The sequence below is a fragment of the Mauremys mutica genome, chromosome 25 (genome assembly GCF_020497125.1).
Source record: "Mauremys mutica isolate MM-2020 ecotype Southern chromosome 25, ASM2049712v1, whole genome shotgun sequence".
Classification (NCBI taxonomy): Eukaryota; Metazoa; Chordata; order Testudines; family Geoemydidae; genus Mauremys; species Mauremys mutica.
This window is the reverse complement of record NC_059096.1, coordinates 14,437,764-14,458,229: the sequence shown is the minus strand read 5'-3', so window position 1 is coordinate 14,458,229 and position 20,466 is coordinate 14,437,764. Positions and strand designations below refer to the sequence as shown.

The window sequence follows — 20,466 nt, the reverse complement described above, 5'->3', positions numbered from 1 at the left end:
ATGAACATCCCGGGACCATAGATACTGGGGTAAACTGCAATGGATACTTCAACATTAACATTACTGCCAACTTGATTTTTATAGAGGTACATATCTGGTTCCCATTGCTGTGGTATCTGAGCCCCGCACACTGTCTTTAGTGCATTTATCCTCTGTGAAGTGGGGAGGAACTATTCTCTCTGTTCTACAGATGGAAAACAGAGGCACAAAGACACTAAAGAGACTTGCCCAGTTTACACAGGTAGTCTGCATCAGAGCAGGGAATTGAAACAACCTCAAGTCCTAGCACTCTAACCACTGGACCAGCCTTTCTCTGTATGAAAGTTTCAAAACTAGAGGTGAAGAAACGAAGAAAGTGTCTCCTCTACGGTTTGCAGCTAACTACCCGAGACATGCTTAGACACTCCGAAAAAGATACATAAGGGAAACATTTGTGCTAGATTAGTCACAGTGATGGAATTATAAACATACTGGAGAGGAAGCCTGTCAAAGTGAATTCAAGGGAAGGCAAGGAGTGGAGAGGAGGGGAAAAAAATCAGATGGAGAGGCTGGAAGAAAGGAGGGGTCTCAAAAGAGCAGTCAGCCCCAGAATATAGCTCATCATTCATCGTAATGTCAGCCAGAGCAGTACAAGCTCTAGTGTTTTTAAAAGGAAGAACCCAAGCGATCTGTCAAACAAGACCAAATGCTCAAGAGGAAAGCATGGGAAGATAACATTTGTCAAGCACACACCTTTATGTGGCAGCTATATAAATCAGCCTATAGACATTTTAAAAAGATGCATTTGAAGACACCTCTCCATATCTTTCATTTCCCTTTGTCCAGTTCAATAAAAGTATGTTTAACAATCCTACATTTCTGTCCCTGGACTCTTAGTACAAGTTTGGAAGGAGATAGTAGATTAAGTATTTCATCTGCCATAATAAGAAGAGCCATCACTTAGATTCAGTGTGCTTCAAAAATATGTTTCATTGAATCTCAACAAACTAAGCAAACATGCAGAACTGAACACCCTTTTGAATTAGGAGTCTTAGCTATCCAACCAGCAAACTTTTAGCAAAGGTTGGTGTGAGCTTTTAAAGGTACGTTTTACAATTGGGAAAAATGAAATTGATTGTGTGTCTTATGTATCATGGTAGATTTGATAGAATTTTCTGTTAAAATTAATTCAGTGTTTACAGATAGTTCTTGCATAGTACATGATAAACACTTCTAACATACTTATTCCTATACCAACTGCCATCTGATACTCAAAAAGCACTTTATAAACAATGAATTAAACCCCATTGCCACTGAGCAGTCTGCCACACCCATTTTACAAACAGGTAAACTAAGCCACAGAGAAATTGATTGACTTGCAAAGCCACTAATAGAACTCAAATTGTCTATTCTTCGCATGCTTACTCTTCTGTTGTCTGAACACTTGGCTTCAAGCCCTGTGTTTAAGCCACAAGTCCTTCTCTTTCCTCCCAAAAATTTCAGAATTCCAGTTTTCATTAAGAAAAAGAAACAGGATTCAACTAGAATATCTGTGGAACAATTAAACTCATCTTTGAAAAAGAGTGTCCATTTAAGCATATTAGAAAGTTCTAATATCTATTAGAGCATGGGTTCTCAAACTGGGGGTCGGGACCCCTCGGGGATTGCGAGGTTATCACATGGTGGGATCGTGAGCTCTCAGCCTCCACCCGAAATCCACTTTGCCTCCTGCATTTATAATGGTGTTAAATATATAAAAAAGTGGTTTTAATTTTTAAGGGGGGGGTCGCACTCAGACTTGCTATGTGAAAGGGGTCACCAGTACAAAAGTTTGAGAACCACTGTATTAGAGTTTTGCTTGAATTGATACAGGTTTTGTCTCTAAAATGACCATATTCAAAAAAAAAAAATCACACAAGGTTAGTAATTACTAACAAGCGTAATTTATTTGAATACACTTTTGCCCATTCAGTAATGTTCTTATTTTTTTCTTGGCAGTAGCTAATTTCTTATTGACACCAGCATCACTGCTACAAGAAAACTGTTATTTGTCACAATTAGCAATTACTCTTTGGGTGAAGAGTTAAACGCTTTCTAAAAGTTTCTCTGTTTTTTTGTTCGTTGCTGTTCAGGCTGTTTTTCTTCTTCCTTCCTTTTTTGTCCTCTAATCACTAGTTTGAGTGAAGAGTGCCACTTAGGCAGCAAGCCATGTGATGGAATGCAACAAGGTGCTTTTCTTATGAAGCCCAGGACTGTTTCAACCACAACAGTGCCTGCAGACCTTTCAAACCATAACACTGGAGGAAGCATCTTTAAGTCAGAAAAGTGGCAATTTATGAACTGAAGCCAAGGTTTAAAGATTTAAGACAATGGCTCACAGAATCGACTTTCCCCAGATCAGAACTGGTCCTGCCAGGCTCTAGCGGCAGTTCCCCTGGCTGGAGCTGAATCCTATGCACCACCAGTATACGAACCACACAGTTCAAGTACCTCTAAGGTTAGAGAGCTCTAGCCAGTGTATTACTGCACAGAATACATTCCGTATTCAGATCAAAGTAATGGTCTCATATGACCATATCTTGTGGGCCAACAATAATTAGACTATTCAGCAGCAGCAGAAAATTTGGTAAGATTTATGTTACCAACCGATGTGTTACTGTGCTCAATGATCATCTTGTTTGAAACCCTGAATCAAGAGACATGTCCCTTCTGCACTTGCAGAGCCACAGTTTCATAGAATCATAGAAATGTAGGACTTGAAAGGTCACAGAATCATAGAATCATAGAATTCAAGATCAGAAGGGACCATTATGATCATCTAGTCTAACCTCCTGCAAGATGCAGGCCACATAAGCCGATCCACCCACTCCTGAAATAATTCTCTCACTTGACTCTGCTGTTGAATGCTCCAAATCATGATTTAAAGACTTCAAGTAGCAGATAATCCACAAGCAAGCGACCCCTGCCCCATGCTTCAGAGGAAGGCGAAAAACCTCCAGGGCCACTGCCAATCTACCCTGGAGGAAAATTCCTTCCCGACCCCAAATATGGCAATCAGCTGAACCCCGAGCATGCGGGCAAGACTCTCCAGCCAGACCCTCTGGAAAAAGGCTAACAATATCCTATCATTGACCCTTTGTACTAATTACCATTGTGGCATGTTATTGACCTATTGACTAAACCCATTATCCTATCATACCATCCCCTCCATAAACTTATCTAGCTTAATCTTAAAGTCATGGAGGTCCTTCACCCCCACTGTTTCCCTCGGTAGGCTGTTCCAGAATTGCACTCCTCTGATGGTTAGAAACCTTCGTCTAATTTCAAGCCTAAATTTCCTGACTGACAATTTATATCCGTTTGTCCTCGTGTCCACATTAGCACTGAGCTGAAATAATTCCTCTCCTTCCCTGGTATTTATCCCTCTGATATATTTAAAGAGTGCAATCATATCTCCTCTTATCCTTCTTTTGGTTAAGGAAAACAAACCGAGCTCCTCAAGTCTCCTTTCATACGACAGGCTTTCCATTCCTCAGATCATTCTAGTGGCCCTTCTTTGTACCCGTTCCAGTTTGAATTCATCCTTCTTAAACAGGGGAGACCAAAACTGCACACAATACTCCAAATGAGGTCTCACCAACGCCTTATATAACGGGACTAGCACCTCCTTATCTCTACTAGAAATACCTCGCCTAATGCATCCCAAGACCGCATTAGCTTTTTTAGCGGCCACATCACATTGCCTACTCATAGTCATCCTACGATCAACCAGGACTCCTAGGTCCTTCTCCTCCTCCGTTACTTCCAACTGGTGCGTCCCCAGCTTATAACTAAAATTCTTGTTAGTCATCCCTAAATGCATAACCTTACACTTTTCACTATTGTATTTCATCCTGTTACTAATACTCCAGTTTACAAGGTCATCCAAATCTCCCTCATATCAGTGACCAAGACATGGGGAGTCATGCCTCAGAGCCAGAATCAGAGACCAGCTGCCAGAACCAAGGGTCACAGAACCAGAGTCAGAAGTAAGGAATCCAAGTCGAGGGTTGGGACTGGCTTACCTAGAGCGAAGGGCCAGGCAGGGCCGGCTCCAGGCACCAACATTCCAAGCTAGTGCTTGGGGTGGCAATCTTCAAGGGGCGGCAGTCCCTGTTGTTTTGCCCCCAAGCAGCGCACCGAATTGCCACCGCAGACGGCGGGGGCAGTCCGTGTGCCGTTAGGGCAGCACGTGCATTTCCGCGGTGGCGGCAATTCGGCAGAAGCTTCTATATTTAGCTGTCCGAGGTGGCTTCAGCTAAACATAGGAGCTGCCGCCAAATTGCTGCCGCTGCGGAAACGTGCCTGCCGCCTTAAGGGCACAGGGACTGACCCCGCCGCCCGCAGCGGCAATTCAGTGCGCTGCTTGGGGCGGCGAAAACTGTAGAGCTGGTCCTGGGGCCAGGGCAGGGAACATGCAGAAGCCATCAGAAATGCTTTCAGCAGCTGCTGAACTGCTTCTACTGCTAGGCTGAAGAGCCAGTCTGCTGACTTTTCCAACCAATCAGGTGGGGAAGCCAATCAGTCAGCCTATTACAGGCCAGCTGCACTCATTAGGATGCCAGGAGACTGGCTCTGATGCAGGACCTGATTTTTAACACCCCAAGAAGTCATCAAGTCCAGCCTTCTGCACTGAGGCAGGACCAAGTAAACAAAACAGTTACCTACCTTTCGTAACTGCTGTTCTTCAAGATGTGTTGCTCATGTCCATTCCATTCTACGTGTGTGTGCGCCCACATGCGCGACTGGAGACTTTTGCTTTAGTGGTACCCATAGGGCTGGCTGTGCCACACTCATGGCGCAGCACGTAAGACGCCACTGGCCTTGCGAATCTCGGTTCCTTCTTACCGACAACTCTGACGCAGGGGTAGGGGGGCGGGTAATGGAATGGACATGAGCTACGCATCTCGAAGAACAATAGTTACAAAAGCTAGGTAAACGTTTTTTCTTCTTCCAGTGCTTGCTCATGTCAGTTCCATTGTAGGTAACTCACAAGCAGAATCCTCGGAGGTGGGCTCCGAATTCTCAGTCTTGCAGATTGGAGTACTGCTCTGCCAAAACCAGCATCAGTGTGAGCCTGCTGGATCAGCGCATAGTGCAAGGCAAACATATGGACCAACGACCAAGTTGCGGCACGACAAATTTCCTGGATCGGCACTTGAGCAAGAAAGGCCGCTGATGACGCCTGTGCCCTCGTCGAGTAAGCCGTCTCAATCGCTGGCGGGGTCACCTTCGCCAGCTCATAGCAGTAGCAGATGCACGCCGTGATCCAGGACAAGATTCTCTGGGTAGACACTGGGCGACCCTTCATCCAGTCCAGTTGTGTAGACTTACAGAACGGCTTCATCCTCTGTGTAGAAGGTCAGTGCCCACCAGACATTCAGAACATGCAGCCTGCATTCCTCATCCGTAGTATGAGGCTTCAGGCAGAAGATCAGTAGGTATATGTCCTGACAGTATGGAACTGGGAGATGACCTTGGGCAGAAAAACCGGGTGCGGACGCAGCTGGACTTTGTCCTAATAGAAGATCGTATAAGGCAGCTCTAACGTGAGTACCCTGATCTCCGACACCCTACGGGCTGCAGTTATAGCAACCAAAAAGGAGACCTTCCAGGAGAGGAGCAGAAGGGTGCCTCAAAGGGGGGCCCCGTGAGCCTGGACAACACAAGCTTCAGGTCCCAAGCAGGGACCGGGTCCCAGACATGCAGGTAGAGGTGTCCAGACCTTTCAGGAACTTCATGAGATGGGCGAAGACCGACTTACCATGAAACAAAGGATGGAAAGCCGAAATGGCTGCCAGTTTCACCCTGACAAAGAACAGTGACAGGCCCTGAAGCTTAAGGTGCAGCAAATAAGCCAGGATGTCCAGCAGGGGGGCCTCTTCCACCCAGATGCAGAGATCCAAGGCCCAACACGTTAACAGCTTCCACTTAGCCACGTATGTAGCCCTTGTGGAGGGTTTCCTGCTGCCCAGCAGGACCTGCTGGACACGAGCAGAACACTGCCATTCTTCCCTGCTCAGCCACACAGAAACCAGGCTGTCAAGTGCAGTGCCAGGTTTGGTTGCAGCAGATTCCCGTGGTTCTGGCACAGCAGATCCAGCCGAAGAGGCAGCTGCAACGAAGTGCCTGATGAAAGACTCATGAGCCTGGCGAACGAGGGCTGCCGAGGTCATGCCAGGGCCAGGAGGATGACTGTCGCTCTGTCTTGCTTCACCTTGAGCAGGACTCTGGATTAACGGAGCGGGTGGGAAGGCATACATGGTGCCATGGATAGGGGGGCGCCGCCTTTGGCCTGTCTGACTCTACAACTGAGGGCTGGAGGGAGTGGGGCACCAGCATGATGGGAACACCCCATGCATGCCAATAAGACCATTAGGTCGGCCACTGGCTCTGCTGCCAGGTTGGCACTAATGCCATGGATGCACCCTCCAGAGCTCAATTACGTTGCCTGGGTGAGGGGCTGAATTGTGCCTCCGATCCTGAGAAGTCGTCACCCTCCAGCGACTAGGGCAGGGCTGTGGAGGTTTGAATGCCGGCTCACCGTCACTGCTGGAGACCAGTGCCAGGAATGGTCCGACCAGTGCCAGGGGTAGGGGGAGCAGTGCCACCTGCGGGAATGCCCTTGAGGTCTTGGCAATGGCGACTGAAGGCACAACAAAGTCTGGTGCCAGGAAGATCGACGACGCCTGGGCGAGCTTCGGCGCCACGATGGGGATCAGAAGCGCGGTGCCTATGACTTGTAGCCACGAGCCGGAGACCAAGAACATAGCGACCTAGGGCTCTGTCCTGGCTCCAAAGGCGCTCGCCTGTTTTGTGCGAGTAGCCGGGGGGGCTTGCCCTCACGGGGAGCCTTAGCCAGTTCCATAGCTGCACGCAGTGTCAGCTGTGGCAGAGGCACTCTCAGCTCTGCAGGCGCCGGGGCCTTGGAGAGGGGTCGACTGCGCCATTGGCCTAGGCCCTTTACCGCTCCCCAGAGTCAGTGTCAGGTCCCTTTGGGGGGGGGGGGCAAGCCCTTTAGCGGGTCCGGAGTAGGTGTAAGGCCCGAGCAGGGTCCTTTGCCCAGAGCCCCTTGGTCAGGCTTGTTCAGTGCCACTTTTAGTCTTTTTCTTTGGCACCGGCGACAGGGATCAGTGCCAGGAGGATCCCAGTGCCGGAGGTGCGCTACGGGCTGCGCCGCTGTAGTAGGAAGAGAACCTGAGACATAAGCCCTTGTATCAGAGACCTGGCATGAGGCAGGACCTGCTCACAGAATCTGGCAAGAACAGGGCTGATATTGCAAACATACACATTCCTAAGAAGCGCTAGTCACACAAGACTGACACAAACACATCCCGATATCAAGGATGGTACAAAAACATTCCCCAAGGATAACTACGTAAGAGACAGTACTAACTTTTTTGTATCAGGATATAAAGATGCATCTCACAGGGAGTATCTTTGTCCAGCCGAGGAGGGAAATGACAAGCCCTGCCATTCACTGAGCTATGTCCATTGTCACGGGCATACATGTCTCAGTATCCTCGTAGAGCCTGCCAGGTGCTATTACCGTGCTTTGCCGACAGTAAACCTGGTCTGGCGCCTTCATACCTTAACGGATCTTGTGGTCACTGGGCGGTTTGCCCGAAGTCTGCTGTGCTGTCTGTGCAGAGCTGGGGCAGCACACAGGGAGAACACACATACACAGCCAAATATCTAACCAGAGCCGGCTCCGAAGCGGGGCACAGGACAGCCTGCATCAGGAGAGTCATTCTCTTTGCGTCCACAGACAAAAGTTCTGGCAGATGCGATAGCATTCCTTTATATGGGTTTCCCCGAGGCAATGTAGAAAACTCTCTTGAGGGTCACTAACAGGCATAGGCCTGTTACATGAAGAGCAGGGCTTGAAACCCGGAGACCAGGGCATGCCCCACTGGGACTTTAACTAACACTTAACAGGTACGTAAGAACTAATAACGATTAAACTATTTACAGGTAAAGCACAAGGGTAAGCTAGATGAGAAACCGCTGACCACTTGCAAAGCAAGGGACACAGGTGCTCTGACTGACTACCATGGGCGGTAAGAAGGAACTGAGAAGGTGCAGGGCCGGCGACGCCTGATACACCGCATCATGAGTGCAGCACTCCAGAGGGCGCCACAACCAGCCCTACGGGTACTGCTAAGGCAAAAGTCTCCGACATCCGTGCATGTGGGTGTGCGCACACCTACAATGGAATAGACATGAACAAGCACTCAAAGAAGAACTAGATCATCCCTGACAGCTGTTTGTCCAACCTATTCTTAAAAACCTCCAGTGACGACAATTCCACAACTTCCGTTAGCAGCCTATTCCAGAGCTTAACTACCCTTATAATAGTTAGAAAGGGTTTCCTAATATCTAGCCTAAGTATTCCTTGCTACAAATTAAGTCCACTGCAGTACTTCTTGTCCTACCTCCAGGGAGCATACAAAACAATTGATCACCATCTTCTATAACAGGGCGTACCATTTTCTCAAGACTAAACATGTCCTGTGTTTAGAAATCACACCCCTGGAGAGCATATTATCCCATTGTGAGGACAAGCCCTTAGATGACTCAGCTAAATCTATGCAAAGCTCTCCACACAAATCCACTTGGGACTAATAAATGTACACAGGCTACTCCTTGCAAACAAACAAGGTTAATGCTTGCACAAGACAGGTACAATATAGAATCCAAAGCTGTTTAAAAAGAAAGGTCTGGAACAAAGATTCTTGAATATTTAATTAAGGTATAGTACAACAGCACTTACATATGGTATTGTATTCTGTAATTCTTTCAGTTTAAGTCTTCACCAAGCAAAGGTAAATAGAGAAGCCAAAAAAAATTTTAAACTGAAATATAGTGCCGCAAATAAATGCAAGTAGGCGATACAACTGAAAACCATTAGTCAGTCCCAGGAGGGCTGCTTGCAGTGCAACATGGAGCAAAGACTATCTTGACCCTGCTAAGTTATATGACCAGCCTTTTCCATAATGAGGAAGGCCTAGAGTGATGGAATAAACCCTTGCAGCAGCAATTTGGACTGTTAATAGGTTCCTGAGGGTCAGACTCATAGGTACTTTACAGTTCTCAAACTGACTTGTTAAGGAATTGTATTTTAATTGTTGCGTTCTAGTTGTGTAACTAATCATTTTTATTGGTGGGGAGTGGGGCTATTATGTGTTTCAAAGGCTAATAAAGCCACAGAGACACTCCTAAAAACTAGCCTAATATGATCTTAGTAGGATTAAAAGGAAAGGTTTGCAAACCTCATTTTAGTAAGGCCCACAACATTCTCAAACAAACAAGTGAAATGTGGTCTGATGACATTACTATAAATTATAGCTGGTTGAAAATCCACACTCGGGCCTGGTCTACACTAGGACTTTAATTCGAATTTAGCAGCGTTAATTCGAACTAACCGCTCAACCGTCCACACCAGGAAGCCATTTAATTCGAACTAGAGGGCTCTTTAGTTCGAATTCGGTACTCCACCCCGACAGGTGGAGTAACGCTAAATTCGACATGGCTAGCTCGAATTAGGCTAGGTGTGGATGCAAATCGAACTTAGTAGCTCCGGGAGCTATCCCACAGTGCACCACTCTGTTGACGCTCTGGACAGCAGTCGGAACTTGGATTCTTTGACCAGCCACACAGGAAATGACCCGCGAAAATTTGAATTCATTTTCCTGTCTGGGCACTTTGAATCTGACATCCTGGCTGGACATCGGGGCGAGCTCCGCAGCACCTGCAACGAAGCAGCGCTCTCCATCAGAGGAGTTCATGTTATCTGTGAATAGAAAGAGGGACCCAGCATAGACTGACTGGGAACTCTTCGATCTGATCGGTGTGTGGGGCGAGGAGTCTGTGCTTTCGGAGCTGCGCTCCAAAACACGGAATGCAAAGACCTACGAGAAGGTCTCCAAAGCTATGATACAGACAGAGGATACAGCCGGGATGCAACGCAGTGCCGCGTGAAAATAAAGGACCCCAGACAAGGCTACCAAAAAATCAAAGCGGCAAACGGACGCTACGGAGCCTGCCACCACTGCCCCACCAGTGAGCATGGACTCTGATGATGGGACAGTGTCGACGGACAGTTCCTCGGCGATGTTCGCGGACGGGGAAGATGAGGAAGGGTTTGTGGAGGACGAGGCAGGCGAGAGCGCTTACAACGCTGGTTTCCCCGACAGCCAGGATCTATTCATCACCGTCACGGAGATCCCCTACCAACCCTCCCCGGCCATGAACCCGGATCCTGAATCAGGGGAAGGAGCAGTCGGTAAGTGCTTTAACCATGTTAACTTTTATTCTTAATATAACAGGAATCTTAAGTGTGTGAAAAGGAGGTCTCTCTATATATGGTGATAGAACAGAAATCATCCTTGGAGATCTCCACGAAGCTCTCCTTGCGTTAATCGAAAAGCATCAGCAGGAGGTTCCTGGGGAGAGCTGCCTTATTGGGTGCTCCGTGGTAGCACACTTTTCCGCGCAAGGCTTTCATGAGGTACTCAGGGAGCACTGCTTCCCCGAGCACGGCTGCATCGGGCCCTGGTTCGTGCTAGCTTTCACGCAGCATGCGCTCTCTATCTCCTTCAGTGACCATCCTCAGGGTGATCTCGCTCGGAGACTCCTGCATCTAATTAGGGTAATTACTGTAATTTTACGCCTGGTCCAAAGTATTTTTAAAAAATCTACGGACAGACGGCATAGCACAGACTCAGCACGCAGCTGCGTGACGAGCGTAACGGAAAGCCAAAGAATATAATGGACGCTCATGGAGGGAGGGGGGAATGAGGACGCAAGGTATCCCACAGTTCCTGCTGTCTCCGAAAAGTATTTGCATTCTTGGATGAGCTCCAAATGCTTCTAGGGTCAAACACAGTGTCTGCGGTGGGTCAGGGCATAGTTCGGCAATTTGCGCACACACCCCACCCACCACCAGAAGTGAAAACAATCCTCTGTTGACTCTTTTACATGTCACCCTATCTTTACTGAATGCTGCAGATAGACGCGATGGTGCAGCACTCAACACCAACATCCTTGCTCCCCCCACGCTATGGATGGCTGATGGTACAAAAAGACTGGTATCCGTCCTCATCATCAGCCTATTGGCACATGAGGCAGTAAAAAAGGACTGGTAACCATGCGTACTAGCATCTGTGAGGTCGATCAAGGGCGCCTGGCCCTAATTTTTCATGGTAGATGGTGCAGTATGGCTGGTAACCGTCCTCATCATTGCAACAGGGGGCTGAGCTCCATCAGCCCCCACCCTTCCTGTGTAAAGAAAAGATTGAATTGCCCCTGGACTAGCAGAGGGATGATGGGCTCCTTCATCCACAGTAATTAATGTCCTGCCTGGACTATCATTGCAGCTGGAGGCTTCCTTCCACTCATTTCTCACAAACAAGTCACTGTGTCTTATTCCTGCATTCTTTATTACTTCATCACACAAGTGGGGGGACAATGGTATGGTAGCCCAGGAAGGCTGGGGTAAGAACGGAATGAACAGGTGGTGTTGTTGCAGGAGCACCCCCTGTGAATAGCATACAGGTCATAATTTATGCAGGATCGGACACAGAGCAGCTGTGCTCTCTGGTTCTATGATACAGTGGTTCTCTAGTACACTTGCCCATAATCTAGGCAGGACTGATTCTATTTTTAGATACCAAAAAGGAGGGATTGACTCAGGGAGTCATTCCCAATTTTTGCTTTTGCGCCCCTGGCTGCTCGGCCAGGGGCACTTATGACAGCACCAAATGGGGCAGTGCAAAAGGACAGGTAACCATGCCCATCTTATTACCATCTTATTACCAATTTATGGTATGGTAGATGGTACAATATGGCTGGTAACCATCTCTGCTGTCATGCAAAAGCAAAAGCATGCTGCTGTGTAGCGCTGCTGGCCCGCCTCTGTCAGCGGCATCTAGTACACATACGGTGACATACACAAAAGGCAAAACAGTGTCCATGGTTGCCACACTATGGCGTATGCCAGGGCAATTCTGGGAAAACGGGCTTGAAATGATTGTCTGCCGTTGCTTTCCCGGAGGAAGGAATGACTGGCGACATTTACCCAGAATCCACCGCGAAAATGATTTGTGCCCCAGCAGGCACAGGGGTCTCAACCCAGAATTCACAGAGACAGCCTAGACTCAGTTAATTGTTCGCAAAAATGTATCTTTGCAAGGAATTCACTCCCTGTTTCCCATCTCACAGCTTCCACTGTCTCCAGACCTGCCACAGCATCCCCCTCGCAGAGGCTGGCAAAGATTAGGCGGCGAAAGAAAAAGACAAGGGACAAGATGTTCGAGGAACGTATGGGCTGCTACCTAGCAGAGGCGGACCAGCAGAGCCAGTGGAGGGAGACCGTCTCTCTGTGCCAGCGCTCACACAGCGAACGGGAGGAGAGGTGGCGTGAGGAAGACAAGCAGGCGAATGAAACGCTGCTTGGACTAGTAAGGGAGCAAACGGACACGCTCAGGCGCCTTGTGGATGTTCTGCAGGACCGCAGGAGGACAGAGACACCCTGCAGTGTATCTGCAACCGCACTCCCCTGCCACAAAGTCCCATACCCCCCTCACCGAAAATAATCAGGAGGAGGGGCGGCCGGGGACGTGAATACTGTCACTGCACCACAGCACAGTGCTCAAGTACCCAAAAGCTCTCATACCCTACATTTGCCGAAGTCCTTCACTTCCAGACTCACAGTAGTCCCAATCCCAGTCCCATCCCCTAACTGTCTACTTAATTAATAAAAATGCTTTGCTGTTAATTACTGTTTCCGTTATGTTTTTTCAAAGAAGACTGTGTTTGAATGGGGGGCGTGGGGAAGGGGGTGGTTAATTGCATAGGACAGTCACCTTTCCCAGGGTACAGACACGGGGGCAGGATCAGCAGCGGGTCACACACACGGTGCAGTCAGTAGGCACCCTGGTCGGTATGGGAGGTGGTTTCCAGGATCTGTGTGGGCGGGGGAGATGTGACTTTGCAGCGGGGGAGGGCGGTTACAGATCTTATACAGCGGTCCTTGTCCTGGACCGCTGAGTCACGCAGCTGAGGAATCTGTATCCGTCCTCCTCCACCACAAGGTCACATATCCGCCCGCACACAGAATTACATAAAGAGGGATGGCAGGCTCCGTTGAAAGAAGCATTCCGGCACTGCGGACCGCCCTAGGAGCAGGAGCCTGTCATTCCTTGAGTTTAGAGGCGGTCTTTACATCACCGCACACCTTACCCAGCACAGTCTGCGTCCCAGTTTCAACCCTTTCACGAAAAGTCATGAATAAAGAAACCTTTGTTAAGTAATAATGGGACATGTATTTTATTTTTACACATGTGCTGGAAGTGGGGGTAACGGGGTGAACGGGGTATGTAACCGAAGAGGAGAGTCAACAGTAACTGGGTAAAGAAACAGGGGCAGGTTCAGCTTCTCTGTAAAGAAACTGAACAGTCACAGGTCACGCTGCTCGCTGCTCGCTGGTATTTGAAGAGTTCCTTGTCGCTGTCCCAGGCGCCTGTATAGGGCTTCATGAGCAAGTGCATTAGCGGGCAGGCTGGGTCCCCGAGGATGACTATAGGCATCTGCACATCCACAACAGTTATTTCGTGGTCCGGGAAGAAACTACCTTCCTGCAGGCGTCTGAGCAGCTCACAGTTCCTGAAAACACACGCATCATGAACCTTGCCCGGCCACCCGACGTTGATGTTTGTAAAACGTCCCCTATGGTCCCCCAGTGCTTGCAGCACCATTGAAAAGTAGCCCAATTTCTCATCAGCTGACTGTGGAAGAGGTGGACGATAAAGTGCGAGGAGGAGAAAACGGCGATGATCGCAGCGGGCTCCGTGCTTGCAGTGCTGTGGCGTCCGCGCTGTCACTGACCAGAAAAGTGCAAGAACAGATTGCCCGCAGGCGCTTTCAAGGAGGGAGGGAGGGAGGTTGTGATTGACGGTTCAATGACGACATTTACCCAAAACCACCCTCGACACATTTCTCCCCCCAGCAGGCATTGGGGGCTCTACCCAGCATTCCAATGGGCAGCGGGGACTGCGGGAACTGTGGGATAGCTTCCCACAGTGCACCGCTTCCAAAGTCGACGCTGGCCCCGTGAATGTGGACTCAGAAATTCGAATTAGTGTATTTAGTATGGATACACAAATTCGACTTCATAAGTTCGAATCCACAAATTCGAACTAAGTTGATTCAAAATAGTCTTGTAGTGTAGACAAGGCCTCAAAGAGTAGTTATCAATGTTTCTCTGTCAAACCAGGAAAGGGTATCTAGTGGTGTCCCATGGAGGGCAGTCCTGGGTCCAGTATTATTCAATATTTTAATTAATGACCTGGATAATGGAGTGGAGAGTGTGCTTATAAAATTTGCAGCCAACAAGCTGGGAGGGGTTGTAAGCACTTTGGAGGACAGGATTAGAATTCAAAACAACCTTGACAAATTAGAGAATTGGTCTGAATGCAACACGATGAAATTCAATAAAGTGCAAAGTACTTCGCTTAGGAAGGAAAAGTCAAATGCATAACTACAAAATGGGAATAACAACGAGATACTCAGAAGTACTGCTGAAAAGGATCTGGGGGTTATAGTGGATCACAAATTGAATATGAGTGAACCATGTGATGCAGTTGAAAAAAAGGGTAATATTCTGGGGTGTATTAACAGGAGTGTCATACATAAGACATAGGCGGTAACTGCTCTATTCAGTACTGGTGAGGCCTCGGCTGAGTACTGTGTCCAATTCTGGACACTATACTTTAGCCTTCAAAGGCTAATGAATTTTGACTTGGGATGGATTTCAAAGGATAACCTAAAAGTTCGACTCCATCTTCCATTATTCTAAGTGTGTTAATATATTTTAGCAGCTTCCAAGGTCACGTGTCCCCTTATTTGAGAACAGTCACCCTTCACTATTCCTATCAATATACCATAAATCTGGTATCAATAATTGCCAGACACCTATAAATTCTAAATGCTCTCTTAACCACACAACTCAACATTATCCTGCTGCTCAAGTGTGCTGCACTGCAGTGTCCTCATTCTGACTTCCGCCACTAGCCCTAAATGTCTCTACCTAGGGCTGCATTTTCCAAGCCACATACATTTCACGTAAGAACTGGGCTGGCTCCAGGCACCAACACAGCAAGCAGGTGCCTGGGGCGGCCCCTGAAAGGGGGGCGGCACGTCCGGCTCTTTGGTGGCGGGTCCCTCTCGGAGGGAAGGACCTGCCGCCGAATTGCCACGGAAGAACCGCCGCCAGTCACAGTTTTTTTTCTTTTTGCCGTTTGGGGCAGCAAAAACGCTGGAGCCGGCCCTGAGTAAGAATCACCTCCCCTTTTCCCACTTTGCTTCCACACAAGTCACGCCTTGTATTGAAAGACAAATTAAAAAAAGAGGATACGTCTCAGCATTACACTCCACAAACGTCAAGAGCTTTGCTAAAGGTAAGGAGTATTTGCTTAGTGTAATAAGAACTACTTATGACTGGTGTCCTCAATAACGGGACTTCAACTGGAGGCAAAAATAATGGCAGATAAACTTGGAACTCTAAACCAGGAAGTGCATAGACACACTCCAGAGAGGATCCACACATCTCTATAATCCAAAGTCAGAACTGATTTTGAGACAGTCAGATCATTACCTTAGATGCCAGGTTGTCTACTAGTGCAATCATGGAGTTCTTAAAAAGGGTAGCAGCAGTCAAGGGTCGCTTGGTCACTTCTGTGATACTCAATTTACCTTCAGGCCACATCATCTTCAACACAGGATTGGAGCTACAAGGCCAGAGTTAGAGGAAGCAGTTTGTTTACTTACGAAGATTTGAACAAGGTGTCAGTGGCAGTAACTAATTTTACTGTGCTCTAAATTAGACAATTTCTGGGTCAGAGACTGATAGCGATCCCAGTTCTTCTGACAGATTGGCTAAGCCAATACATCAGTTTGGTGCTACAAAACTCTACTGTTTATTAGTTAATTAACTTATGGTACAAGGTTATTACTGAATACACTGGTAGTATGGCAAGCACACATTCTCCTAGCTAGATAATGATAGAAGGGACAGTGGTTTTGGGAGATTTCCTCTTTATAGTCATTAGTCTAGCCAGCATAAATATGTGCATAAAAGAGGGCCCAAAATTAAGATCAGTAGCCTAAGAAATTAATATGAAACACCACATAATCCACCCCTCCCTTTAAGATGCATAGTATTTTATTCCAAACTAATATATCCTGCACAAGTGATACTTTTATTAAAAATAAAGCCAAAACCAATCCAAACCTATTTTAAACTTTAACCTACATTACTCTATCAGAAATACAGGGTACAAAGAAAGTCACAGTTTAATTCATGCCTTTAATAAGACTGATCCATAGCTGATCCATCGGGGGCACTACAGAAGGGAGCTGTGGGAGAGGAAAGTACAGGTGGTTGTCTTGGAGAGATCTTTTCTGCCTCACAAGGAAGACAAGATAAACAGAAGATAATGGATGTAAACTGCTGCTGCGTAAGTGGAATAAAGTAGAGAGTTTGGGTTGGTGGAACATTGGGCCCCCTTCTTTGGGGAGATGAGGTTGTTCAGTTTGGAAAGTCTCCACCTCAGCAGCAGGAGAAGCAACGCTCCTGGTGACAGATTAGCTTGACTAGTTGGCTGGGCGTTAAACTAGCAACAAAAGGAGAAGCTATTAAAGAGTAACTATTACAAATATAAACAAGTCATACTCAAGATATCATGAATATAAAGAATCAAGAAGCTAAGGGACGCAAAGAGAAAACAATTCTTTAACCGCCTATATATTGATGCTATGAGAAATTAGAAATGCTTGTTTATGGGAAAAAATTGACAATTGGTATTACTGAAATGTCAGAGGAGTCACATGATCAGCAAGTTAAAAATCATTATATACAACCTATTTGTGAAGAACAGAGTGGGCAGAAAAGGGATGCCCTTACTATCTTCAGAGAAAGACACTTCAGAAGTGAGAGACCTAGAATGCTTATGAATCAATGTACAGTATCAACTCATAAGTCACAACATGGAGTATTGGTCTGGGGTCTATAATAGATGAATAGGACAGAGAACAGGATGAACAATTCCTTAAAATATACATCTATAATGTGTAGAAAGAAAAGCAGCATTATCCTGAGGGATTTCAGTCAGAGGAACACATGCTGCAGGTCTCATGCTGCCACTAGTAAAGGAGTTTTTAAGAATTATAGATAATTTTCTAGCACAAGTAGTATTACACCCATCTATATTATAACCTCTTTCTGATGGATAAAGATGACTGTTAAGTAAAAATTAGTTGTTGCTTATATGGAATGATTGGTTACATTCATGTGCCAACAGAATACAGCCCAAACCAGTGATATATATTTGACACTATAAAAAGGGCCAATCTCTCAAAGCTTGAAAACAAGAAAAACTGGGTAGAAAAACAAAAAAACAGTTGAGCAAAAATAAAGTATTCTTAGACAACTGCTGACTTAGGTGCTGAAAACACTCAATTCCAGACATGAAAGGCTTCTTCAGTTAAAAAATCCTATTAAAATACTCATAAAATCAGAAAAGGAGAAGTTGAGAGCAATGACTATAAATAATTAATTATAAAATGCAGAGAATTAATAAAGGAAGAAAAGGTACCAATGAAAAAAATCTGTGGCTACCAGGGCCAAGGACAGTAAGAAATTATATTTAAAAAATCAGGAACAAAAAAAATCCAAGCAGTAGTATAGGTCCATTATTAGATAAGAATGATGCAGTTGTTAATAACGAGGTAGAAAAAACAGAAGTGCTCATTAATATGTCTGTCCTGTGTTTGGAAAGAAGCTAGAAGGTGGAGTCACGTCTTACAGTGATAATGAAATGCTTTCTATTCTAATAGTAAATAAGGAGGGTGTTAAAACAGGGGGGACAGCTCAGTGGTTTGAGCATTGGTCTGCTAAACCCAGGGTTGTGAGTTCAATCCTTGAGGGGGCCACTTAGAGATCTGGGGCAAAAATCAGTACTTGGTCCTGCTAGTGAAGGCTGGGGGCTGGACTCAATGACCTTTCAAGGTCCCTCCCAGTTCTAGGAAATAGGGTATCTCCATTAATTTATAGCATCTACAAAAATTAAATATTTTAAATCTGCAAGACCTGATAGCTTAGAACATAAGTATGGCCCTACTGGGTCAGATCAAAGGTCCATCTAGCCCAATATCCTGTCTTCCAACAGAGGCCAATGCCAGGTGCCCCAGAGGGAATGAACAGAACGGGTAATCATCAAGTGATCCGTCCCCTGTCGCCCATTCCCAGCTTCTGGCAAACAGAGGCTAGGGACACCATTCCTGCCCATCCTGGTTAATTGCCACTGATGGACCAATCCTCCATGAATTTATCTAGTTCTTTTTTGAACCCCGTTATGGTCTTGGCAACATCCTCTGGCAAGGAGTTCCACAGGTTGACTGTGCATTGTGTGAAGAAATACTTCCTTTTGTTTTAAACCTGCTGCCTATTAATTTCATTGGTGACCTCTAGTTCTTGTGTTATGAGAAGTAGTAAACAACACTTCCTTATCTACTCTCTCTACACCAGTCATGATTTTATAGACCTCAGTCATATCTCCTCTTACTTGTCTCTTTTCCAAGCTGACAAGTCCCAGTCTTATTAATCTCTCCTTATACAGAAGCCGTTCCATACCCTTAATCATTTTTGTTGCCCTTTTCTGAATCTTTTCAAACTCCAATATATCTTTTTTGAGATGGGGCAACCACATCAGCACACAGTATTCAAGATGTGGGCGTACCATGGATTTATATAGATGCAACATGATATTTTCTGTCCTATTATTTATCCCTTTCTTAATTATTCCCAGCATTCTGTTCGCTTTTTTGACTGCTGCTGTGCATTGAGTGGATGTTTTCAGAGATCTATCCACAATGACTCCAAGATCTCCATCTTGAGTGGTCACAGCTAATTTAGACCTCATCATTTTATATGCATTAAATTCCATCTGCCATTTTGTTGCCCAGTCACCCAGTTTTGAGAGATCCTTTTGTAGCTCTTCACAGTCTGCCTGGGTCTTAACTATCTTTAGTAATTTTGTATCATCTGAAAATTTTGCCACCTCACTGTTTACCCCTTTTTCCAGATCATTTATGAATATGTTAAATAGGACTGGTCCCAGAACAGACCCCTGGGGGACACCACTATTTACCTCTCTCCATTCTGAAAACTGACCATTTATTCCTACCCTTTGTTTCCTATCTTTTAACCAGTTACCAATCCATGAGAGAACCTTCCCTCTTATCCTGTGGCAGCTTACTTTGTATAAGAGCCGTTGGTGAGGGACCTTGTCAAAGGCTTTCTGAAAATCTAAGTACACTATATCCACTGGATTCCCTTGGTCCACATGCTTGTTGACCCCCTCAAAGAATTCTAGTAGATTGATGAGGCATGATTTCCCTTTACTAAAACCATGTTGATTCTTCCTCAACAGATTATGTTCATCTATATGTCTGACAATATTGTTCCACACATCTTTAAGAAATTGGCAGACGAGCTCTCTGAGCAACTTTTGTTATTTGACGAATCTTGAAATATTGGGGAAGTTGCAGGGGACTGGAAAAAAGCTAACGTATCAGTATTTAAAACAGGCAAATGGGATGACCCAGGTAACCACAGGTTGGTTAGCCTGACTTCAACTACGGGCAAAATCACGGGAAGGCAAATGATATGGGATGCACTCAGTAAAGAATGGCAGCATAACTGATGCACATCAACATGGTTTTATGGAAAACAGGTCTTGTGAAACTAACTTGGTACCATGGTTTGATAAGATTATAAGCTTGGCTGACTAAGGTAACTGTGTTGACATATATATGACATTCTGATTAAAAACTGACATTATACAGAATCAATGTAGCACATTTAATTAAATAAAACTAACTGGCAGATGCCAGAAAAATTATAAATGTGGAATCCTTCATCAATGGGGCTGCTTCCAGTAGAGTCCCACCAGGGTCTGTTTTTGGCTAAATGCTATTCAATATTTATCAGTGATTCAAAAGAAAATATTAAATCATTTCTGGCACGTTAGCAAAGGACACATATACTGGAGAAATGGTAAAGGATGAGAACGTGTCTGCTGTACAGAGTGACCTGGATCACCTGGTAAGTTGGGTTCAAGCATGCATTTTAATACAGCTGAATAGATAGGCTGGGGGACTGGATCCTGGAAAACAGCAACTCTGGAAGGGGCTTAGAATCATGGTGGATAATCAACTGAACAGGAACTCCTACTGTAGCATGGTAGTTGAGGTAGCTAATGTGATCCTTTGATGTACAGGCAGAGGGGATACTGACAGTAAGGAGGAGCTATTACTGCTGTAGAAAACATGAGTGAGACCATTACTGGCATACTTGGTTGGTGCCCACGCTTCAAAATGGATGCTCAC

General features: G+C 46.0%; 1 protein-coding gene across 4 annotated transcripts in view; it reads right to left on the bottom strand.

Annotated features, from left to right (window-relative positions):
• MYO1D (myosin ID) overlaps positions 1–20,466 on the bottom strand; it is a 392,910-nt gene that overhangs the window by 251,738 nt on the left and 120,706 nt on the right. For all 4 annotated transcript variants that reach the window (XM_044999484.1, XM_044999487.1, XM_044999485.1 and 1 more), the window contains exon 14: positions 15,674–15,806. In XM_044999484.1, the coding sequence (XP_044855419.1) occupies positions 15,674–15,806 (133 nt within the window). The remainder of the gene's footprint in view (positions 1–15,673; positions 15,807–20,466) is intronic.